The sequence below is a fragment of the Limanda limanda genome, chromosome 4 (genome assembly GCF_963576545.1).
Source record: "Limanda limanda chromosome 4, fLimLim1.1, whole genome shotgun sequence".
NCBI classification, from domain to species: Eukaryota; Metazoa; Chordata; class Actinopteri; order Pleuronectiformes; family Pleuronectidae; genus Limanda; species Limanda limanda.
In genome coordinates, this window is record NC_083639.1 from 5,744,191 (window position 1) to 5,770,479 (window position 26,289).

The 26,289-nt window shown below is 42.3% G+C and overlaps 1 protein-coding gene across 1 annotated transcript in view; it reads right to left on the reverse strand.

Moving 5' to 3' along the window:
- Positions 1-1,422: 1,422 nt before the first annotated feature.
- The window catches only part of kaznb (kazrin, periplakin interacting protein b), a 54,650-nt gene continuing 29,783 nt past the window's right edge, over positions 1,423-26,289 (reverse strand). Inside the window, exons 2-8 of the mRNA XM_061070433.1 lie at positions 24,327-24,434; positions 7,453-7,644; positions 5,477-5,613; positions 4,451-4,621; positions 2,994-3,174; positions 2,710-2,843; positions 1,423-1,614 (exon numbers count right to left, since the gene is read on the reverse strand). Coding sequence (XP_060926416.1) covers positions 1,444-1,614; positions 2,710-2,843; positions 2,994-3,174; positions 4,451-4,621; positions 5,477-5,613; positions 7,453-7,644; positions 24,327-24,434 — 1,094 coding nt within the window. The 3' untranslated portion in view covers positions 1,423-1,443. The remainder of the gene's footprint in view (positions 1,615-2,709; positions 2,844-2,993; positions 3,175-4,450; positions 4,622-5,476; positions 5,614-7,452; positions 7,645-24,326; positions 24,435-26,289) is intronic.

Here is a 26,289-nt window from a genome sequence, read left to right on the forward strand (position 1 = left end):
CATTTTTCGAAAAAACGCTAAAACCTCCTCGACATCTGGCCGCAGCAGCTGCAGCAGATAAATATCTGAAGTCGCCTCTTGTTTGTGTCTTTTTTTTTCTCTTTTAAATAAAATACTTCAATAGATTTAATCTTTTTATGCAACATCTCCTTAATTACAAAGCATTCGACAGAGAATCGTTGTAGAGCCACATTTGCGAGAAATGAGGAGGAATTCTACAAAAAAGAAACAGTAACAGAAAAAATAAAATAAACAGAAAACAAAGGGGCCGTGCATTCAAAATGCAAGGAGAGAGAAGTTGGTACAGGGAGGAGAAGGCAACACAGGAACAACACAGGAGTGTGGAGATTATTAAATCTGATCGGTAATGAATGGACATTTTCTGGAAGCGACACACACAGGGATCATGCAGGTGTTTAATGCACATTCCACTGTCTGGTATCGACACGTTAGTTAGTTCTCAGTGAGACGTGTGTCAGACATAAAACAATGTTATGAGGCTAGTGCTAACAGTGACACAGTGATATGCAGATTTTTTTAATGATGAGACGTTTTAGCTTTGGCACTTGCACATGAATGTGACAGTAGGCGAGAGGTTTGCCTGGATGTTAAATTATTTTCTTATATTTCTTTGTGCATGTCCATTTAAGTCATATTTGATGGAAGTCTGACTCTGAAACCCTAATCAGCAGTCCGTAAATGAGGATGTATATTTTTTTTAAATCTTAAATGGTTGAGGTATCGTTATCAGCAAATACCATGGGCCAGTATTTATAACAGGAATTTGATGACGGCCCTGTCACAGCAACACCCCTGAAACAAAGTGATGTTTTTTCACATCAACAATTAAATTTGGCCAATGAAAGATCCATTTTTTCCAGGTCAATCAGCTAATATCTCTTCTCTCATAGTAAAAAAAATGGGCTGAATAAAATTGGGAATAAGAAGAAACATAGAAATCAGTGTTGCAAAGCATGATAAAAGCAACTGTAAAGTAACAAAAGCCAAATGACATTTACAGTAAAAACACTAGTGTCACAATCACTCCTATGTACATATAAACAGCAGTCCTTCAAGTCTCCAGTTATAAAAAACATAAAACATTACGCCAATTGGAAGATAATACAGCATAAACATGTCTACACGTCATAATAACCCCATGTACTGTATATATTTATAAGCATGTAAACATATATACATATGCATACATGTACATCTATAAATATATATCTAATTTACAAACACAATTTAAGGGTAATATACTGTACATTTATAGAATAGCAGTCTCTTTAAGGGATTCTCTTTTAAAATTTGCCCCATTTCCCCCCCACCCCCCCACCCTCCACAAACTGAACACACAGTTAAAGCCAAGTGGATATCCACACATTAACACACACACGCGCACACACACACGTACACACACTCACGCTTACACACACAGTATCACCAGTCTGCATCCTCCTCTATGTAATAATCGGGGGTGGCTGTACCATCAAACAGGCCGGGGTCCAGTGACTTGCGCTGCTTCCCCCGAGCGAACACACGGGACAGAGATCCCAGAGTCATCTTCTCCTTCTTCTTCTTACGCTTCTGGTCCTCCAGGTCCTCCATGGACTGCACCAAGTAGAGGACACTCAGGTTAGTCCTCTCACACGGCCCAGGTAAAGCAGCAGTTTGACATTTTTGGGGGGGATTGCTCTTATTTGTTGGATTTAAAGTCTGATGAGGTTGATGTGTTTTTCATGTCTGTATGGTAAAAACAACGCTTGGTTTAGCATAAAAGACTCCATCTGCTGATTTGCACCTCTAATGTTCAGGAATCAACATGTCATATCTTATTTGTATCATCCAAGCAATAACTGAAATGTAAAATATATTTTGGTTTTATAAAGGCTATGAGCTGACCTCTCTGGGTTGGATGCAGCGTCTCCGTGGTTTGCCTGCACATAACCCCTGATCATGAAACTTAACATTTCAGTTTTTGTTAAGCGGACAACTATTAAGATAAAATGATAGATAACAAGTTAATTTGTGAACTTTAAAGGTGGTAGGTGGTTAATTTGATCACCTTTTGACACCATAGAAGCGAGATAAAAACGACTAATATAAAATGACACTGTCCATTGTGTTTCATTGGGACTTCTCACACTGTATAAAAATTGAGGACACGTATCCGATTCCTCCCGTCTTGTGCTGTCCAGGTCATTAGGATCCAGACAGTAGCGGCGATATCGAGGTCCCGCAAATACATGCGCTCCAGCAATCACAATTCAGTGTCAGCCGTCAATCATGACGTTTCACTCTGTTTTTAAAGAATTAAATAACTAAATAAAACCAAACCTATCAGAAAAATGTATGGGGATTATATATGGGGACACCATGGATTATTTAGGATTTATGACCTATACTGCAGCCAGCCACCAGGAGGCGACTAAAATAGTCTGGCCTCTCTAGTCTATGTTTGATACACACAGGTCAGCGGTTTCCCTCTGTTTTTAATCAGACATGAGAGACGCATCAAGCTCTTGGCAAGAAATCCAAAACACAACTTCAAACTACTGCTTTAAAGTGACTTTGAATGCATAAAAATCACCACCACCACCACCAAGCAGGCAGGCTGACACCCAGCAAGAGGACAGGACAGAGAGACAGACACAGACAGGAGAAGAAGGTGTGATTACTTGGTGACGGGGGCCAGGCAGCTCTTACATTGCAGAGGGAGTGGGTCCGGTGACGAGGTGAGTTGATGTCGCTGGGCGTGGACGAGCGGTCGCCGTCGGCTGCCGAGGCGTCAGAGATGACCGAGGGCTGGCGAGAGTGACAGGGGCTGATCCTGACCACAGCTGGAGGCGCAAACCCCCCCCAGACACACACACACACACAAATTGAAAAATTTCTGCAGTTAGTATGAGAAACCTCGAGGGAACCCTCTGTTAGTGTGTCACCGAAGCAGCTTAGACACTGAGAGGCCGAGCAGAAGAGAGAGAGCCTACCCTGTCTGTCCGTGGTGTGGCCGTGGTAGAGCGTCTGCTGGCTCTGTCGGATGGCGGCGGTGAGAGGAAGGTCGGCCTGCATCACCCACTCCTGACTGCCGTTCACCACGGGCTCCGGCGGCATGGCCAACGAATGCCGCTTCGGTACGTCTTTTGTCAGGGTGGCCAGAGACTGCTTCGCCTGGGAAACACACAGGACACAGCACATTCTGAGCTCTGGGACAGAAACACTTCCATGTTGATGTTGAATCATTCGAGGTTATTCAGAATCGATTGTGGTTTTTCTATTCCTCTGTTTCCTCTAATGAGTATTGAGTACGACCTTATAGGAATATTGATTTTGCACAAATTATGTGAGGATTTCTTCTTTTTTTCTCTCTCTGCTGGATCTACTAAGAAAATCTCATAAGTTATTTATAAAATATCACAAGTTATTTATAAAAATCCAATAAGTAAAATATGAAAACTCACACTGATACACGCATAGTTTCAATCTTTTAATTAAAGGTAAAATATATTTCTCTGTCTTGGCTTAGATGTATTTTCTTCCATGCGTTATGAGAAGCACTGTGTTACCTTTGCGATTGACAGTTAAGTAAATAGTAATAAACTCGTCTCGTCTTTTATCACAGAGACTCACACAAGTATTGTAAACATGAAAGTGTACACACACATGTGCACACTGCTGTTCAGCTGGATATGGAATGAAGAAAGCAATTCTCTATATTTACAATAAACTCTTTGAGGCACATCGGTGTACTGGATGACACATTCATTACGATTCAACAGAGTCGTGGAGTCTGAAACTATTAAGACACAGAGCAACAGAACCTTGGTTTACAATTTTCAAGGGATTTGTTGGCAACGAAGAAAACATTAACTAACAGCATTAAACAGGCAGAATGTCCCTTTTCTGATGTAGTTGAAAGGAATATTTGTTACCATAGAGTAACTCAATACCCCCCCCCCCCACCCCCTTTAATTCACAAAATCGAGATCATTAGCCAGATTCTTTTCATAAGGATTTCTGCATTATTTCTTGAAACGTTGTTAAACAAAGTGAAAATTAGATCCGCCCCTGACCTGTAGCAAAACAACATTTAGGTCTTGCACTGATTAGACAAATGTGTGAATCAGCTAGATGTGAGGTTCAGTGCGGGGGGGGGGGCGGGACACAAACAGTCTGCCTCAGAGAGTCCGACACAGCAGCACATAAAACACAAGTTTCTTTCTCCTCATCCCAGAGAGGAAGTGAATGCTTTGGGAGCTGGAAGGGACGAGGATGTACCCGAGCGGCTTATACTGCATGTGTGCACACCGATATGACAGGATTACAAACCCACAGCTTGATTGCATTTATGTCACACACACAGATAAATAATGCTGAGGTGATACGAGTCTGCTTGAAAGCATTGGACAGCGTGTGTGACCGTGTGTCCACGTGCAGGCGGACTCACCATGGTGAGCTCGGCCTCCAGTTCTTTGATCCTGTTCTCCTTCATGTCCATCTGAGAGCGCAGGATGTTGGCCTGCTCCGTGGCCTCCTTGGTCTGTCTCCTCAGGTCCCACTTCTCCCTCTCCAGCATGTCTTTCTCCTTCGCCAGGACCTTCACTGCATCCTCGCTTTCCTGGACACACACAAACACATACACAGACTTGGCGGTCAGAAACCTAAACTCGTCTCCTCTGAACCATATGCAGGATTAAAAAAAGCCTCATTCATACACTTGAATGATCAAAGATGCTTAATATGAGCTGTGTGTTTGAATACTGAGTTTTATTTAAAGTTATTTCTACAGTTGCAAAAACCCATCACATTTCAAAAGTAGTTTCTAACAATCTATTCCCAGTACGTCCCCATTGGTCTTGCTTTTGATTGGTTTCCATCATTAAACAATTTGTTTCTATTCGGGCATTTTTACAGCGAATAAACTGACAAAAGTCCCAGAGAACTTTACCAAGCAGGGGTATCTAAACTTTACAACACCAATATTTTGTATTATGACTTAAAAAGTTTAGCGCAAATCTGATATATATTTCTTAAATTCAGCTGACACACAAAACACACACAAACATGATAATATACCTGCCAATATCCCTTTTTTATTATTAATGGAGTTTCAAGATTGAGTGAGAAACACATCACAGCTTCATCATATTTATATATACATATATATATATATGGGTGAAGGAAACATGACGCAAATAAAAGGCGTCCAAAATGAAACTGAAAATGTCTCTGGGTTTGAACATTTTGGATAATGTAAGTGAACAAAATATATAACATAGGTCTTGTTAATTATAAATGATGAAATTTTGCATAGTATATCTTCTATAGGACATATATAGCATAGAGTTCTCATAATGACTTCATACATGCCTTTGACATTCCTCATGATTTACAAACTTAACTTAAACACCAACAGCGTTACATCTAGATAGAGTGATATTGATAAACCGGCCGGCTGCTTGGTGTGTGTTACCTTTCGGTGCTGGTCGTAGTTGCGAATGAATTCTCGTAGCTGCTCCTCTCGGCTCTCCAGTGTTGTGTACAGCTGCTGCATCTGACTCACCAGGTCGGCCTTCTCCCCTTTTAGACGCTTACGGTCAGCTTTCATAGCTGCAACACAAACACACACTTTCACCACATGCACGTGGGTGTGAAGGAGAATCTTAACAGAGGACTTCACTGTCCAACACGACAGAATCAGCCCAACAAGTCAGTGAGAGTTGGACTCAGACACAAAGCGTTGTAGTTGCAGCAGCGAGCCACTAGGTGCCACTGTGCCTTCCTTTAATGAGCAGCAGTAGCTAGTGGTGGTGGTGTGTGTTTTTTTTCTGTTTTCACCCAGAAATGGCCTGAAGAAAATGATGTAATCATCTCAAAAGATAAGTGCCACTTATTCCTTCACACATGAAACCGTTTCGGTGGGCATGTGCACACTCTGATGGCTCATCCGTGACGAGACAGATTGGATCTGATCTCTTTAACTTCATTCTCCCACAGAGAAACCTCAACGGCGATGATGCAACCGTGGGGGGGCTCTGTGCAGGTGAAAAAAAACTAAAAACTAAACCACACCGGCGCTCTCCTTAGTGTTTGAGCTGAGGAGGAAGAGACGAGTCTGGGCCCTGTACTTTTCATAGCTGCACACAAATGTCACTCAACAAGCGTTCCTGCTGTCAACAGCCAGCGTCTCCATGTTACACACTCCACATTCAAACCTGTTCTGCAGCAGTTGCACGGAGCAGATTACAAGCTGGCAGTTGAACACCTGTATTTCTCCAAGCACAGGAGAGAAGCATGCGATGGAACAGTGGAGATTTCAGTCTCACCCTAAATCAATGCAGGACTGACATTTTTTCCACTCCTGTCCCAACTGTTGGATTGCGTAAGAGCTTCATTTGTTTTCTCACAACATGGAACAAACCAATATTACACAATCAGCAGCATATTCCAGGTCACATCTATAGCACATAAATATTCCACACTAACGTTTCTGTATCTGTGAGTGATGGGTGTAAATAAAAAATGAGGCGAATCTGGAATTTGCTTGGCTGCTTGTCAGGGGCGACGCCCATTTCTGACTCGGCACAATGTCGAAACACGTGCACGTAAACTCTGCTGACGTCTCCGCTCAGCAAACCTCTGGGTGCACATTGTTTCAGACCTTTGACAAAACTGAGTTACATTCGCTCGTCAGAGGTGAAGCTCAAAACATGACTTCAGGGAACAGGGAGCTAATGATGACATATTGTTTTTTATTTGGTGCAGATAATTATGCTGTTTAACTTGTGTAAAAAGCAAATCTCTTTATTCACCGAAAAATGTACCGGGGTCAACAGCAACTTCTATTCAGATTCACTTTAAAGACAATATTTTTTAACCTGAATCATGCAGAAAGTCTGTGACTTATGTAGATTTAGTTCAGTTGCAACATATTCCTGCCTGAGATATATTCACATGAGTTACACAGTTCAACTAAAAGCTTGGACAGCTGCTGGAAAGAATGAGTGTGCTGCTTATGTCAGAACATTTACTTAGTTACCTTACTTAAGCACATTTTTCATTTATCTGTACTTTACTGGAGTAGATTTACTTTTGGATACTTTTTAAAACTTTTACTCCACAACATATATCAGAATGTATCTGTTCTTTCTACTCCACTACGACAGGTAACATTAGACTCCGCCTCCTGTCGCAGCAGCACTCACTGGTGAAGAAACACCTGTAATGGATTCCGAGGAGGCCAAGACTCGGTGACTGTTGCAATAGGGAATAGGCTACACTCTCGAAAAGTACTTTGAATATATTTAAAAGCAAGCAGTTACTCATAATTGAGTAGAAAACTCAATGCAGCATTTTTTATTTTACTCGAGTACATATCTCCTTATGTATTTGTATTTATTAGTGAAGTGAATTGTTGGAGTACTTCCTCCGATGCGGTTTCCCCCTGACCTGTTAAGGCCTCCTTGGCTCGGTCCAGCTCCTGCTCCTTGTCGCCCAGCTGCACGCGGAGCTCGGTGGCTGAGAGCAGATTAGAGGAGCAGCCGCCCTGCGTGTCCTCCAGGTCCTTACTCAACATGTCCTTCATTTGCCTGAGCAGGTGGACCTCCTCTTGAAGCTGGGCCACCTCCTCGCGCAACAACACTGAGGGGGAGAGAGAGAGAGAGAGTAGTGAGTTAGGGAATTTGGAGTATGCGGCAGATGAGGAATGTAGAAGGTAAATCCACAAGAGGATTCAAATCAGAGAATATGAAAAAGTGTGGGAAATGGAGGTGTGCAGGCAGCAGGAAAGGGAGGAAGTCATATCGAATCGCTGGCTTTAAGGGGATGGGTGAGATAATAAAGTAAATTTCTGAAATATAAGCTTCAAGCTACATGCCCGACCCCCACAAGACTCACAGCTCCCGCTCACATGTGGCTGCAGGTGTTGTGTAAATTCAGATATATGCTGAATGACATTCTCAGGCCTGGAACCGGGGAGAAGGGAAGTGTGTAAGTGAGAGACAGCAGCCTGATAAGACCTAATAAAATATCAGTAACAACAACACTTGAGCCACACTCCTCTGTGCTGCGTTTTCTATCTGCTCTGAAACGCCTCCTCAGCCTCAGGGGAAAAAGGAGGCGCGCAAACAGGAGCAGGGAACGAAGGAGAGGACGCGGTGAACTGAAGTGTGAACTAATGAACAGCGGCTGGTCGACACGTTTGCCCCGGCAGAGGACAGGGAACATGAAAAGGATGAGAGGAGTTTAGGTTTTCAGTCCAGTCAGGGAAATCCATAGCAACGACACCGGAACAATGTGACATAATGATTTATACAGCACACCTAAAGGTAGAAGGTCTGTTACAGATGGATGCACTTTTTTCATTAGAGCAGGGACGAACACGAGCAGACAAAACTTTAAATTCTATAACTCCTGATGAAAGATGTGTAAATAGTACTGCTGAGGTAATGAGAGATCTGCGTCTCATGAATACATTTTGTGTTCATTTTTAATTTGTTCCCCACGTGTTTTGTTTATGTAATAAGAGAAGAAGACTGTAAGATGTGTGTGTGTTTGTATATTTGGGGTGTTGTGTGATCCCAAGAAGGGATGGGTCAAATACATTAGTATGACACTAAAAAATGTGTGTGTGTGTTTGTATGAGAAATCATTGTGTTTATGAGAGAATGAACATTTGGAGCCAATGAGACGCTGGGATCTTATAACGAGTGTTTCCTGCTGAATTCTGGCATTTTATGGACAAACAAATTAGTTAGATTCACTTTAAAAAACGTTTCACAGATTAACCGATAATTAAAGTTTAGTTGCACTTCCAAACTTGAATGCTTTTAAAATCTGTGAGTGCCTGCGTGTGGGAATTTTATAATAAATAACACTAATACTAGTCTTCAGCCATGGTAGCAGCTGGAAGCTGTAATGTTAAGTGTAAGAAAGAGAAAACTGTTGAACAGATAAAAACTTATGTCCAAAATTAGTTCTCATAGGAGCCACAGGGACGTTAATGTAATTACTGGCCAGAAGGTAGTCACATAAATAACTGGCAAATTATACCTAATATTTTGCTGTAGACAATATTCAGATCATGCTCTGGTGTTTAATTATACGTTTTCAATAAATATACCCATTGTTATTTATTCATTCGTTATCATGTTCATTATTGTGTATCCTTCAATTCAGTATTTGAGCAAAGCATGTTCACACTGCTAACACTCAAATAAGCACAAATTATCACCATAGACTGTATACAAAATAAAGCCGATGAAGAAGTTCTTAAAACTGCAATACTACAGAGCACCAGCAGGGGTTGGCTCCAAAAATATCCCTGGTGCCATAGACTGCCTCTCATCAGTCAAGTTGCACTTTACACCCATGTTGGTCCAGACTGATGATATACATGTGCTGGTTATAAGATGTAGTTTCAACGTGGGCACCAAAGATTAGTGTCACCAATTCAGGATCGGACCAAAAAGGAAATATGGTCAAAATCTGTTCCTGTTTTGTAGCACTGAATAATGGCCTTTATTTTATTGTGAAGTCACAGTGACTTTTGATCTCCCATAATTTAATAATCTTATCATTGAGTCTATTTTTGCCAAATTTGAAGACGTCCCCTCGAGGTGTTGAGATATCAGGTCCACCAGAAAGCCTCGGGCCACAGCTGTAGCGGCAGGGAGGCAATTTGTATGCTGATCCCTATACCACTCAAGTAAACTATGTAAAATGTAGGTGTGAGTGTGAGTAAGTACGTTGTGTGCACAGCGACACACTGTGTGTTTTGCACGCGTGTCTCAGAGAGCAGGAGACAGAAGGTCTCTGCAGGCCTGCAGCCAGACGTTTGGGGCTGCTGCAGCTCCGATAAGAGACGAAGGGACAGTCCATCGGTCTCTGTCGAAACACGTGAAAGCTCCACGTAGCATGTGACAAAAAGAGTTTATTTCCCAGAGAGAGAGAGAAATCTTTCAACGCCTTCTTGCAAACCTAAATCCGCTTATTCATCGGTTTACCTATAGGCTCTCCTATATTTGTCACAGGGAGCTCAGCTGCTGCTTTTGATGCTGCTGGACAGAAGTGTGCATTTTTCAAACAGGCCATTTAAATCATCAGCTGCACTCGCTGGGAAGTGGCAGTCGATCTTACTCCTGGTTTTACGGCAGCTGTGTTGAGCAATTCAGTAACTCATATTTTCCTGGAACATTTATGAAGGGGCTGTATGTGAGAACGCAAATGTCCAAGTAAGTTGCTCCCGACATTTTCCAAAACTTTTTCTGCCAGGCCCTTAATACAATTTCTGGAAAGTGTCAGAGTGAGCCCATTTGAGAATAAAGAAGGAAAACGTCCAGAAGAATTTAAAGAGAGCAATTGGGTGTGTTGACGCTTTTTTAGCAAACAGAAAGAATATTAATATCGCATGATTATACAGATGTGTCCTTCACATAAAAGAAGGTGACCAAGATGTCCAGACATAAAGATTTCATGATTCCTACCTCCTGTATGTTCAACTCAGGCATGTAACCTCGCCTGATTTCTATACAGACATTTTCCTGTTGTGAACATGGTTGACTTTATATGTTCTTCATATGTAAAAGACAAACTCCCAAAATGTCCAGACCCAATTTTCCAGGTGTTTTCCAGAGTTCATGCCTGAAAATGCTTTTAGCTGCACAAAATAAACGGTCACACATCTTTCTCTGGTTTTCTAGACATGAAATCCCAGCGAAGAAAAAACCTCACGAGATCTCCCAATCTTCTGTGACTATGTTTTCATTTCACATCTAAGAAAACGCGTGAAGGGACACAGATAGAAGAGCTGCTTCACTGCCCACTGGTTTGAGTTTGAGCAGCATCGAGAGAACTGACAGACACGAGACGTCCTCCTGGACTGTGGATAATTTACCTCCACACACACACACACACTGTTTCATGGAATCTACAAAAGGCGAATTGAATTGACAGGAGTCATATAAACCCTGCACGCTCCCTCAGCTCTAAACTTTGAGTGGCTGTGCAGTGAGCCTGGCCAAGCTATTAGAGTCCGCCCACACAAGGAGAGCACCGCACTCGTCCTCCTCCTCAGCAGCGGCCCATTCAATTAACTGCTCGTCCAAGGCTCCCATTAGAGTGTCCATCAAAGCCAGACAGGACCAGGTCAACACACACACAGACACACACACGTACACACACAGACACCCACACACACACACTGATTATTAGGCTTGAGAGAAAGCAGAGGCTCAGTTCTCTGCTCCCAGGTTAAGTAAGGCCTGGTAATGTGTGAGAGAGAGATTGGTGGTCAAAGAGCTGAAACCGTCTCCTCTCAACCATGTGCAGGATTAAAAAGGCTCCATTTATACACTCCAATGAACAAATATGCTTAATATTAGCTGTGTTTGAAAAGCAAACTTTATTTAAAGTTTTTTCTCTTGTCGCAAAAACCTTTCATAAGTTAAAAGTAGTTTTATGACTAACTATTCTCAGCACGTCCACTACGGTTTTGATCGTTTAACAAATAGATTGGTTTCACAGCAAGTGAACTGACAAGGTCCTGAAAAGCCTGCAGATAGTTTTTTGCCAAGTGATTATGATTTTTTTCCACCACCCCATTAAAATAGAGCTGTACCTCCTGAAGCATTGCAAATATTCAGGGGTGCACTAATGACTACTTGTATTATGGATTCTCCAATTATCTATTTGCCATCTAGTCTAAGTCGAAATATTAAAATGTCAAGTTCTTTGCAACAAATAGTACAGAGCTCAAAAATATCCATCCATCCATCATCAATAGCACTTATCCTAGAGGGTTGCGTGGGGGATAGAGCACAGGCCTGCGTCATCCTACCATTCAGAGGCGAACAACCATTCACATTTAAACCTATGGTAAATTAATAGTTTACAATTAACCCAACCACTATCTGCATGTTTTTGGATTGTGTGGGAGGATTGCAAGAGAACATGCAAACTCCTGACATGAAGAGCCCAGACCTGTGCTTTGCAGGGACAGTGCAAACCACTGCACCAAAATGTCTCCTGCCACCCAAATATTTTGTCTACAATCATATGAAACAGAAAAGCTGCTCCTCTGGTATTCAACCTCCCCAAGTTTTCCCAAACTTCAGCCTTTCTCTGTTCACCCCTGTAACTGCCCTCACTTAGTTCAAAACTCTGGTGCTGGCTGACAGGGCAGTGAAGGAAAGAGCACCTTCCTCCATCATAACCATGAACCAAAGTCTACACCCCATTGTGCTTCTCTGCCTTGGGGGACATTGAGCCTTCCCATCACTCAAAGGACATATGGCTCATGTCTGTCAAGGCTCTTCTCTGTTTGGCGCCACAGCTCTGAAACAGGCTGCACACTGACACTGGCCAGTTTGACATCATGCACTTAAAACCCAATTTTCAGACAACAATCTAAACAGCTCTTACAAGCATCGACTAATGGCTTTTCAATATAATACATGAATTCATCTTTAGACACTCATATTCACTAAACTTGCTTTTAGTCATTTAAATAATACATCTGTTCCTTCAGTGTTGTCTAAGTGCAGTGTAAGTATTGTGTGTACAGAAGCATCTGCCTCATGATCGCAATGGAAGTGACTATTTCATAAACAGTGTCCACTCTGGATAGTTCCCAGACCTCAGTGACAACAGTTTTTATAGGGACTGCTTGTTTTAATGAGGACTAGAAACAGAAAGTCATTCCAATAAAAACTTGACAATGAGGTCTGCGGACCGTTCATAGTAACTGAGGCATTCGTTTTAAATGATTCCTTTAATGCTGTGAAAGGCACACATGTCAGATATGCCTGAGACAGACATCTTATAACTACAATGCTATAGACACCTCTGTTTGTTTGATAATTTTGCTGAAATGGCCTGTAACTTAACTACAGAATCGTAGTAGCACATCATGAAACCCCCAGTTTCAATGGACCTTAGTCAACCTGACAGCAAAGCCATGAAAATTATATGTGCGGCCTGATAAGGGTGTGAGAGACGTCTGCAGTGACAGCAGCCAACTGTTCTGCCCCGAGGACTCACAATGTGCACGACTGTCACTTTCCCACCTCAGTCTCCCTGACAACTCAAATCTGTGTAATTTTATTTTGTGCCGTGGTTCCACTCGGCTATTTCTGTCCAAGACAAGCCAGAGGGCGACGACGCTGCCCGCTCCCCTTCCGCTCGTCTCTCAGGTGCAGTAACCGATAGTTGGATAACAAGGTCATACATTATTTTACATCTTTCCTACAGGATGTAGACACGCAGCGCTGTCATTACCGTCCTCTGGTTCTAATAGATGACTCCTGGGAACAACATAATAACTGTATATTAAAGCTCTTACAAGGAACTTTTCTTTTTGATTGATTTTGAAGCCTATTTAGACAAAAGCCTCTGTGGTGTGTCCACAGTCACCTGTCGTAAAAAACCTTTGTATTGGAAGGAGTGAAAAAAGATGCCAAGAAAACACTGCCTAAGCACAGTTCTCTTTAGTTTGGTTTCACTGTAATAATATAACATAAAACAAGGACTGCATCAGTTTATATCCTTTTCAAGACAATGCTTCTTTCTTCTCCAAATGCAGAAGACAGAGATGCCTAGGTTCAAGGAGAGGAGTTCAAAATACTCATTTAGAGATAAAGATACAAAAAATATGAACCCATTTGTCAGTGAAGACAATTCTCTAACAATATTAGAACTGATTTGACATAACAATAGTCATTTAGTGGTTATTGTTATTCAGTTGTCATATCAAATAAATGTATACAGCTATGAGCAATCCATACTCGCCCCCTACTGTTATTGTGGGCCAATGGAACATCCCACCTGAGACCATACCAAGTCACACAATGTACAGGGGCTTCAAGTCGGCTGGAGTATCAAACCACACCATAACACGCAGATGTTTCCATAGCAGTTAGAAAAATGTTTGGTAATTATCATTCTAAGCTCATCCATCTTGGACCGTTGGTCTGTCAGGGTTAGCCTTTAGCGTAGCGCCTAGCCCAGCCCACTTCTGTTTCCTCTCCTCCCACCTAAACATAGGCTTCTTCCAGCCTGACCGCCGTAAATCAATGCTCTGACCTCGAGGGTAATCCGTTCCAACGACAGACATGGAGACATTGAGAATAGTTTGTAAAAAAAAGCCAACTTTCTCCTTGATTGTCTCATTTGCAGTGGTTGGTCATAAAGAGAGTTAAAAACTACTTGTAGGGGCTTTAACGTGGTCTTCTTGGACACTGGAAGAGTCAGGAGAAGAAAAACAACATCGTGACCATACTGCTGTCAAAAGATGTAACACGTCTGATGCATGAACCTGGAAATTCACAAGGCTTTAACACAGCAATGGAAGCATGATCTGTGGAAAGAGGAGCTCTAAGAACATCACTGACATCAGTGTGTAGTACACTACTTTGTACTTTCTACAATAATTCAGAAATAAAGCTTGGTTAAGTTGCTCCAGCTGATCTTTCATTGCTGTCTTCTTCTCTTCCTGCTGGTTAGGTGCAGAGCTACAACACATTATCAATAAGCTGGGTGGGGAATTGAAGTTAAAGCACAGTCATGGTTTTCTACAGAAAGAGCTGGGGGCGGTTCTGATGTAGGACTACAGCGGTTTCAGCTCAAGCAAGACATTAAAGCAAAGCAGCATCACCTAATGGCGCATTTCTCAAACAGGTTCCTCTGCAGCAGATAATTAAATCAGTAAACATGAGGACACCCATATCAAAGTTTTCTTTATATGCACCATCCTTTATATGCGTCACAAGCAGTATGACAAATGTTCAGTAGGGATGCTGAAAGGGTGAAAAAACAAAAGCTTTTCTGTAACTCGCTGATAGGAGCAGAGCTGCTTCAAACAACCAGGAGAAGTCTTTAAAATGTTTCCTCCGAGTCTCACCATGAGCTTCTCTTTCATATGCTGCTCTTTTTGATCAACTTCTCCCAGAATTAACCAGTGAAAACATCAAAAACTCGTTTCCCAGGAAAGTGTCCTGCTCATGTGAAATGGAAAACATTATGTAAGAGTGGATCTGCAATGCAGGTGACTGTGTTGACTCAAACTGTGAGTCTCCCTGAGGGCGAGCGAGCGGGCGCCGTGTCTCACTGCATGGGAGCTAAACGATACCGCTGCCAAACATTATTCCTGCATCTTCGCCTCTATGATACAATATACTATATTATATATAATATAATAAATAACAAAAGCCATATTGATGGATATTAATTTTTTTTCTGATCATACTTAAATGATTTAAAATCATAGGTCATGACCAGAGGATCATAATCAAAACCCCATAGAAACAGAATGTTGAGCTCAGCTATTTACATTCAGTCCTGCAAAATGAAATCCATATTAAAGACAAATAAATAGTTGAAAATACAGCAACAACTGGAATTTCCATTATAAGCTTTAGAAATAATCACCAATTGCATGATTGGTCTATTAATTAATTAACTGATCAAGATAATTATTGTTGTGGTTATGAAACTTATGACAAACCTGTTAATTTCACTCCAGGGTTTGGAAAATTAACCCAAAACGTCGAAAAAAATCATGGGTTTTAACCAATGAGCTTTGGAATCATTAAGATTAAGATTAAGATTAAGATACATTTATTTGTCCCAAACACATGCACAGACATGCACAAGCACACTCATGCAAGGAGGGAAATTTAACCTCTGCTTTTAACCCATCTGGTGCAGGACACACAGAGCAGTGGGCAGCCATGTACGGCGCCCGGGAAGCAGATGTTAGGGGAGTAAGGTGCCTTGCTCAGGGGCACTAGACAGGGTAGGGAGAATCCCCTTGGATTTATGTTATCTGTTTTGAGCACAAAGTTGAGTTATATTAGTTGAAGCAGAGCAGAGTCGTCCCTTGTTGCAGTTGGATGACTTGATTCCTGTGCGTACATGTGCATGTTGTCTGTGTTTTTCTACACTGTATTATGAGAGGAGCATATGTCTGCAGCAGCTCTGGACTCTAATGATTAATTAATGACAAATTACAGTATAAAGATCAGTGGAGATTGTCCTAGGAGAAGACAGCCGTCTGCTTCAGCTCCTGATTAAACACATCGTGCAGGTAACACAGTGGCCTTGACAGGTGGTAAATATAGAGAGTGGCTGGTCTGAAATGACCCCTGGAAGTAATGTGTCGAGGAGCAATAAGCCTGATTTTATTAATAATCTCTGTTGCTGTAGGGTCTTTTCCTCAGGTGACACTCTGTCTGTCTTAAGAAAATGAACTGCACAGGAGAGGATGTGTCAGGTGTCAGCACAAACCGGCTGTTTCTAAGTACGCTCTTATGTCTCCTATCGTATCCTCTGTTTGCAGCAACGCTAGCGGCACGGCTCTGAGGATCGTACACGTCTGGATGGATTGTCATAAGATTCTGTGCAGACGTTCATGGTTCACAGACGATGAATATTAATGAGATGGTGGTGATCACATGCACGGACAGGGGCTTCCAGTGTTTGAGCACCAACAGAGTGGGCCTTGTGTGCTAGCTTACACTGAGAGCTAATTTTACATTCATTGTTGTGATTTAAAACTTTACGGTTGGTGCATGATAGGATCAATTGAAGTCCCCTGCTTCAAACACCAGCCACCAATCAGAGCATCGCTCAGGAGACTTTCTTTAAAAAGAAGAATAGAAAGAGATGTTTAAATGGTAAATGGATTTGTATTTATAAAGCGCTTTTCTAGTCTGATGATGACCACTCAAAGCGCTTTACAGTACAGTACAGTTTCACATTCACCAATTCACACACACATTCATACAGTGCATCTACTTGCAGCACTTTGTCAGCCATTCAGGGTTCAGCATCTTGCCCAAGGACACTTCGGCATGCAGATGGGTCAGACTGGGGATCGAACCGCCGGCCTTCAGGTTGGAGGACGACCACTCTACCACCTCAGCCACAGCCGCCCAGTAGCTGTGTAGAGTCTATGTGTTGATAGTTGATTGACTGTACTTTAGCGCGTGGGCTTGTATGCTTTGTATGTATGCTTTAAATGTATGGCAACACCTTTTGTAAGCTATGGTTTATGCATAAATTATATTTTGGGTGTGGGAGTCGGCCATTGAACTGTTCAAACAAAACTTGGCGCCTGAATCGATGGTGATCCTCTCAGATTTCCTCTACATCTGACCACATAAATGTCAGCATTGTTGTCAAGAGCATTTTGCCAGTTGCTGGAGAGGCTCTAGAAATAAATCTATCGATAGACTCTCATAAAATTAGATCTTGGAAAAATGTCTGTTTGGAGTTTCTCCTAAAATAAACATCTTGTTGACAACTCAAGACAACAGGACAATCCAAACCCTCCGGAAGGATTTATGAAAGAATAGCATCAAATGAACTCCAAACCCAAATCTGACAGAAAGACACAAAGAAGGAAGAGAGGGAGAACAGGCTCAGACTGAGAGGATTAACAAATAAACACATTCATCCTGTCAGAGGCCTCCACCGAGTCTCACATCACAGGGAGGTCAGGTGGGTGGGTGCCACAGGAAGGCTGCAGCGATTAGCAGCGTTTTTAAAATCTTAGGTAGGACTATATTTAGCTTCTTTATTGTTAATTTGTACTTAAGTCACAGGAGGACCCAATGCCATACAGGAGCAGAGGTGGTATGGACTTGTGTGGGCTGCAAAGATTCAAATTGGTTATGCTTACTCTCCAAATAGCAGTGACAGGCCTCAAGTGTATCTCATACACCTCAAATCCTCATTCCTGACAGCACGTCGCCATGAGACTCTTAACACTGCACTTCCTGCATCCTGAAAAGGCCCCTTGGAGTCGGGGTCAGTTCCGCTTCCCACTCAGGGTACCACACTGCCTCTCTATGATACACATTGATTTAAATAATGCATGTTGCTGGCTCTCACAGCTGCCTGACCAGAGTATTCACCACTTAACGGTAATTCCTCTGTGTCAGCAGCAGAGTAAAACTCTCTTTGTCAGCACATCTATACAATTTGAATATGGATGTTGATCATTTATCGGTTTTTCCTCTGAAAAATGTACTTGAACACGGATAAAATGCTAATATGGCTGGAGTGTACGTGCCTGGGCCACTGGAGCAGATCAGAATAGCTGCAGCAAACACCAGCTCCTGCACGTTGCTTGTATATATGCTCAATTTTGTTAACGTAAGGATGCAAGGACAGTATATCTATGAGTATCTATGAGTAAACAGTATCTATTGGGAACAGCTTCCAGTAATTAATTGCCCCTGGGTTTATGTTACAAGTAAGGTCAGTGCAAGGATGCCAAGTGCAGAAAGCTGAAATTGATTCACACTTTCATTATGTGCAGGTTAGGCTTGCTGCCAAGGATGTGCCACTGGAACTTGGATGAGGCTATTTCTAACGCTACTGTCAGGGTCTGCATTTGGAAAAACCGACCCTCACTGGGACCTGGAAGCAGTTTTATTCACAGTGCATGACTTCAGTTTGCGTGTTGTCAATAAGCCAGTGATTGAGCTAATTAACTTGGTTGACATGGAGGAAACGGAGCTTCCTCTGATTAATGTAGTGACAATGAGCTGATGGGAGCATATATCAGTGGATATCCTTGTTTTTAATTCCGTCACTGATGGTGACTGCACATGATGATATAGTGGCTCTATCTCTCATTTCAGCCAATCGTGTGTTCAAGAAGATTAAACTCAAACACTGAATCTGTTTCAATGTCCCCTCCTCGGCTCTGTGCAGTGAAATATATACGTATGAGGGGAGACATTCTGGGGACACCATTGCCTGAGGCTGACATTTCCTACTTAATGTGTTTTTTTTAAAGAAATTGTTTGACATTTACAAGTTCACTTTCTCATCAAAAGTTTGGTGAGAAGGAAGATACCACTGTCACATTTTTACATAAATATATCACTGTAGTTATAGGGGAAACATTTATTAGAAACATCAGGTATTAACAAATTGATTATGCAGTATAGATTTAAATGTCTTACTAGTGCACTTTAAAAGGTGCTTGGAGGCAGATTTCCTTACTCTTTGAAAAAGTAAGGCTAACTTCACATATTCCGATGCTCTGATTGGTTGTGGGTCTATCTTGAAAATCAACAAACAACTGAGAAGATCCAGATCACACACATATGAGAATTGGTCTGGCTATATACCAAGCTATGATCCCATATGGGTAGATGCTGGAACTGGGCCTCAATATATATAACAAGTGATCAGTGGTGTTGTCTTCTTTAGTGTGGACTGAACTGACATAACCTCCCTCATGTCCTGCAGCAGAATAATCCAACTGGATGCATGTAGCTGGAGCTGCTACTGAAGCTTTTATGTAAACTATAAAAGTTTCACTGATGAGTTTAAATCGTGTAACGTACAGAAACAAACCAATAAAGTCTATGCAACAAACACCTGCTCGGTGCTCATTATCACTGAGTGTAACAGCAGTGGAGATGATGTTCTTATTTTATCAGCTCACACAGAGAATGATTATACATTACACAACAAAAACGTGTCGCCTCTCTGACGGTGATGGTGTCATCTGTAGATTGGTCAAGCTCATCCTCTTACCATAACCCCAGGGTTCACAGTGCAAGAGCCGTAGTAGAGGTCAAACAAAACAAAGATCTATTCAATCAAAAACCACCGCAACACACACATGAATGTAAACTCCTGCTGATGTCGTCTGACCAAAGAATAAAGATAAGTTCTCAAAGACAGAGCCTTGTTCTCTGGTCTGAAAAACAACTCAAAAGTATCTCTTAACATCGTCAATCGACCACAATGCACCTTCAGTCGCTGGATGAAATTGTGGATCAGATTGTCCCTCTGTTCTATTTCCTCTCATGTGAGCATAAGCACATCTGCTGAGCTACTGATGTCTAATATTCTGTAATACTGTTCAATGTCTGACTGAAAACCACTCCACTCAAATACAATGCTGTTAGAAGATTAACAGATTACCATGTTATCCATATGGACATGTATGTCATATCTAGGTCAGATTGGGATCTGATCTGAAGTAAAACAGTAAATAAGTCTCGGATAAAGAACAGATTTAAATAAATCTGAGTTGATGGACAAAAATAAATTGTATAAAATAACTCTGTGTGAATAGAATGTCAACAACCTGGTGATTTTGGGCTGTTTGTCAAAGAAACCAAGGCAGCGTTAGACATCAACGTTGGTTCTGGGGAAATTATAACAAGGAACAAAGAATGTTAACCTGTAATTTAAGTATTATCTTAAAAAAAACAAGTGATAGAGAGCTTAGATAAACATAGGGTTAAGAGATGATTAGGTTTTATTATTATTATCATTATTGTTATTAGAAGTATTAGTTGTTGTAATACTAGTGATAGAAGTAATAATAATGTTGCAGCTGATCGTGGTTAGAGTAATTTGGACTAATTAAAATATAATGTAATCAAACACCAGAAAATCTAATTCTATACACTGCAATAAAAAGTTCTTAATCTGTAAAGTACCTGGTATCAGTAGCCGTCAAATAAATGTGGTGGAGTACCTTTAAATAGTTTCCCCTGCACTTTAATTCAATACAGGTGTTAAGCAGCATAGTATTTCAAATATTAACATTAAACTTGTACGTAAGTAGGGTTCTTTAGGTAAATGTTTACTCTCCAGCAGTGATTACTGTACTGCACCCATCACATATTATTTAAATGACGAACATGAGGAGGTTCAGTCATGCGGTTTGGTTGTGACTCTGGAATTCCTCTCAGAAAATTTCAACGTGGACAATTACATGTCAAATAGAGCCGACTCACACAACACTGACACCAGCCATCCACCACCCCCCACCCTCCACCCTCTCAACACACAAACAACGTCTTCACTTTACACCCCCCCCCTCCCTATCTCTCTCTCTCTCTGTCTCCTTATCTACCTGCCTCTCTCTCTGTCACTCACCGGCCTTCCCGTCCTCCTTCTCCTCCGACCTCATGGCCTCCTCGGCACAGGCTCCACTCGGCTCCACTGTCAACTGTGGTGTTGGTTCTCATAGCAGGTGAAAAAAACAAACGAAAAAGAAGGCACACACACACTCTCTCTCATGTACAGACCAGAGCACACACCATTCAAACCAACACACACAAGGCTCCACCACAGACAGCCGCTCCCAGCCCTTCTAGCTGAGGCTCCACCCAGACAGGTTACCAGGAAGTTGTTTCCACCAAGAGCCACTCAGCTACATTTCCACCTCTTTTTTCTTTCTTGTTATCAGTTTCTTGCCGACTTTCTGTATACCTGTTTAGTGACACGCCCAGACGCAGCTAGGTCAACTTTCAGCCGACGCCCACCCCTGCTTTTCATCATTCCTCCCCCCTTAATAGAGCACAAACGAGGAGGAGGGGGAAGGGAAAACCAGCTGCACCTCGGGCCTCAGGTGAAGCAGCAGGTGAGACGGTGGAGCTGTGACTCCACCTGATGGCAGAGAGCGAGCAGAAGCCAGCGTGTGTTATTACACTCAGACTAAACACAGAACAATCCCCCCCTCTGTGTGAGAGCGACGCGTTCCCCTCCGAGCTCACGAGGCCTTTGTGGCCCACGACAGTTTACATTACTCACTTCCTGAATGTGGATGTGTGTTTTGGCCGGAGGAGCAGTAGGAAAATAAACTCTGAATGAAAATGCTTGATAAAGGAAACATGACAAACTGGATTATTAACACAAGTTCTGCCATGTTTCTCTTTTCCAGGGTCTGGTCCATGACAGCTAGAACGGCCTGTCATGTTCGACGGAAACTTGGACACGTGTGAATATGGTCAGTAGAGAGCATACATCTGCCCAGGCCCAACTGTAATTTAATTTGCACATAGTTCTAAAACGATCCAAGACATTTAAAGGGGACCTATAATGCTCATATATCTTATACTGGCCCTCTATGGATCCTGCTCAGATTTTCCTGACAGTGGATGAAAAAAGCCCGCCCTCTATAAAACCCCATTTAAATCTGCTAAATCCAGATTTTTTTATTTGAATCTGCACCAAAATGCACACACTCATAAGCCGTTTCAGATATTAACTCCCCAAATTTGGGCCTGTGCATTTCCCAGAGTTTGCCTTTCACATATGAAGAATGCAGCAGAAGATGGTCCGGGTCAGGAGAACAAGAAAATCTCTTTAGGCTAATTTTTCATCCGTCTACCCAGTTTCATGGAAATCTGTTACGTAGTGTTTGCTTAATACTGCTGACAATCAAACAGTCAATAAATAATAAATAGACAGGGGCAGAAACCTGAAAGGTAATAAATTTAAGGCTTGTCCAGTTTGCCGCTGAGGCTCCTTGGGCCTTGAACCAAGAGGGAGGTACAATCAGGTGGTTCGAGGAAAGAGATAAACTGAATTAATTCAGCCTGTAGAGCTTGACTGGATATTAACTTACCATGAACTTTTTAGTTTATGAACACCTGAGTAACACAACTAGCATCTTAAATCACGAGTGTACACATCATGTGTGTTTGTGTGGAAGAGAGGTTTGACTTCAACCTTTTGCATTTAAGAGACGTGACAGCAGTTCAGAGCGGTCGAGCCATTTGTCCTGCTTGTCAGAGGCTGACGTCCAGCGTTTTGGCTGCGTTCAAAGATCAGATGTGCTCTAACCAGACACTTGTCACATGAGGCAATGGATCTGTCAGTCACACGCTGACACTTCAAGGACTACAGGCAGCCTCATCCTGCCGGAGATCAGAGCCGAGACAAGAGATCGCAACGATAACTCCTCTAGAGTGGACAGAATTAACATCTAATCATGAAGGTGTAGTGCGAGTGCACGTTTTTCTCAGAGGGACTTTGGCATCTCATATCCGCTTTGATTAAATTGAACCTGTCTGAATACAGCTGCTTTCATATGAATATGAGACTACTTCATAATTCCAAGGTCGCGCTGCAGCCTGATTCACAGCATTGCTTTCATCCCGACAATTCTTCAGTCTGAAGTGATCTGCTCCTCAGTGTCCGCACTCTTCAGATTAACTCCCCTGTATCACCGTGTCATTCATTTGCTTTGCTCACATTACAGCCAGGAGAAATCTTAAAAGCTTCACTCCTTCCTACCCTCTGCTCTTCTCCGTTGTATTTCTCTCCTCTCTCCTCTCCCAGCTGCACACGGTTGACCCGTCACTCTGCATTATCAGAGCTGGGGGAGCGTTGATAAAGAGCTGGGACGGAGCGGCATTATAATATCAGCTAGCCTTGAGAGGGAAGAAGAGAGGAGGTGGAAGAAAAGCAAGAGGAGGAGGAGGAGGGACACTGAAAGCGGCGATGGACACTGAGGGAAAGAAGAAGAATGAGTGACTGAGGTCACCACTGTCGCTGCCCATTGTTGATGATAATAACACGAGGCTAGTCTAATAGCCTCCCAACGTGCTCTGCCCGATTGGCATTTCTATTACTCTACCCCCTCTTTACAAATGGAGAATAACACCCATCTTTACGATGAGAAAAAGAAATGGACATGGGGCTTATAGATTAAGCAACAATACTCATGCGATCAATAGACTTTATGATCAATACCTTTAGTGGTGCGTATTATTACCGGCTGGCAGGTTTGATGACCACCCATGAGGGACTGAGCGAGACTATTATCCTGAATCACGCAGCCGCCTCTATAAAACATTTTATCTCTCAGACTCATGACAGTGAAGGAGCCTTGCTGCAGTGTAATAACGGCAACATTAGAGCAATAAACTTTAATAAAACTCCGTTCAGATTAAAGCTAATTGCAAAGTGAAACGTTTTTCTCCAGCAGGAAGTCAGGGGCCCTGAGCAGGATTAGTTTCGTGTACCTGCGTCACAGTGGATACACCAGCTTTTGTAAACATTCTATTAATATAGTCTATTAGTTTAAGTCACTGTCTCGCGTTGCATACATACTAATGTCACTGTTGTAAGTTTAGGATCCAACAAACGTGATAACCTTCACTTGTGGCCATGTTGTATTAGAGTCTCAGTTGCAAGCCAAAAAATTATCAACCCTAATTCAGCAAAAGACATATGACTTTGGGGGCTGCCCCCTGGTGGCTGCCAGTTGGCTTGTGGGAAGGGCCGGCTCTGAACTCAAGCAGGCCTCACCGTCTTTTGCCGCTGTTCTTTGCATGTGGTGATAAAAACGTGTTATCTAGCCGCGATGAATCAAACCTGCAGTGAAATAACTACGGCCCTCAGGGTCAGGTAGAACTGATGGTCCTCGGCCTGTGCAGGGTCCTTTTCCCCAGAGTTCAGTCAAGCCGACAGCTTTGTGTCTTTTAACTGCCGGGATAAATCAGTCCGCACACGTCTCGCTGTCACCAAGACAACACCTTGTATTTTCCAGTAACACGTACCTTTGCCTAGCGAGCAGTCTGCAGTGCCAAAGTCCATCAGGCTGGATATCTCTGTCGGGTAGCACATGTCTGTCACCACCGTCTTCTGTCTGTGATGGACTGATGGATCTGCGGGGGGGGGGGGGGGGGGGGACAGAAATTATCAATGAATGTAATGTCAGAGTCATTAAAAAATTACTACACAGACCGTCATCACAACGTTTGAGTCACACTCACACAGCCAAGTATCGAGGCAAAGATGTGATAACAATAAGGAGGAGTGGAGCGCCGGTGTGTTCAGCTGAGGAGCCGCTCTGTAAAATCAGGTGATTCACTCTGACATGATGTCAATTCGACACACACCCCTGAGCTTTCAGACAAATATGAACTTCTTCGACAAATCACTGCAGCTGTGATCGGCATTTCAAACCAATAAGAACCCGCACACACTGACACAGTAATGATGCATTATTCAATTTTTTCATTTCGTGGCCATCTTTATACTTATTTCTAAGAGAATCAATTCAGACAAGTTGTCTTGAATCTCACACACATTTTTTTCATTTTGTCCTTCCACAAACAAAATCCATCCTTTTATGATTTACATTTCTTTAGTGCGGCTCTGACTCATTTTTCCGCTCCATACATTCAGCTAATGACACCGATCCTGAGGTTTGTCTGCTCGTCCTTTTCTCTCCTTTCACTTTATTTTTTCTTGAAACAGACTCTATTTTCAATCTAATTCATTCTAGGCACACACAAAAAAATACTCTATACAGATCAGGTCGCGTCATTCAAGTATTTTGTGGCCCGTAGCTAAAAACTACTAATATTTTTGGGGCTTCCTATTTAATTTTTCGAGACCGTAGCTCTGCTTTAAGGCACAGGTAATGGGAATTCTAAGAAATTAAGAAGTAGACAAATAAACTGTATTAGGTCTTCAACGAGTTTGAGGAGAAAATATTTCACCACCACGTCTTTTGTGGTGCAGACATCACAGCATTACAACGGAACAGATTTTATCTTGAAGAAGACTCCTGATCCTGCTATTGATCTGAAATCTTTACACGGAAAAGTAATTCTGCTGATGGCATTCACCCCTCTGAGGCTGCAAATGTCAGATTTCATGTCAGATTAGCCGCGACAGCACCTCCAGCAAATACAAATTAAACTCAAATTAAACATGTCTTCTAGTTAAACCACGATCCTCATCGATGGAGACAGCAATAAGCAGCTCCCCCCAGACGACTTCAGCTGCACCATCTGCACGGCTCCTCTTCAACAACAAGGATCTCTCTCTCTCTTCCCTTCTAATCTGCATATTTTAACAGCTTCATTTTCATGGCCGAATGGTATTTACCTAAACCGACGACCTTCCCCTCCCTAATCCCCTCCTCCGTCCTCCTGACCTGTCGATAACCGTTAAGGTGTGGCTCGGCTGACCTTTTCCTCCGTCTTTAATATGGAGATTGGACAGCAGGCGGGCTCGAGCTCAGCCGCTCTGCCTTACTTAACACCAGCGGTAATGAGAGGATAAAGCTGCGGGAAGTGAGACTAATTCAAAGACCATTACGACATTTAGCTGAAGGTGTTGGCTCTTATTAAACTTAAAAATAAAGTTGTCAGGGTCATTAACGGAGCTGGTAATTAAAACGTAGATGAAAAGGAAGCTGTTTGTCGATTATCACATTGGATTCTGGATGAACTCGTTCTCCATGTGGGTTTCATGTAATTACAATGTTTCATCTTGGTACATCAACATGTTCTGATTGTCTGAAGTCTTCACTGGTCTATGTGACTCCCCATTCCCGAGGGCTGTTTTGATTAGTCACAGTCGATTGTATTTCAATGGGAAAACACCCCGTCATTGTCTCTATGTGAGTGCTGCAATGCATATGAATGTGCATGAGGCAGATTAGGAACATCCCTGAGGAGGAAGCAGTTTATCTGTCACCTATATTCTGCCTGGTTGAAACCACAGACT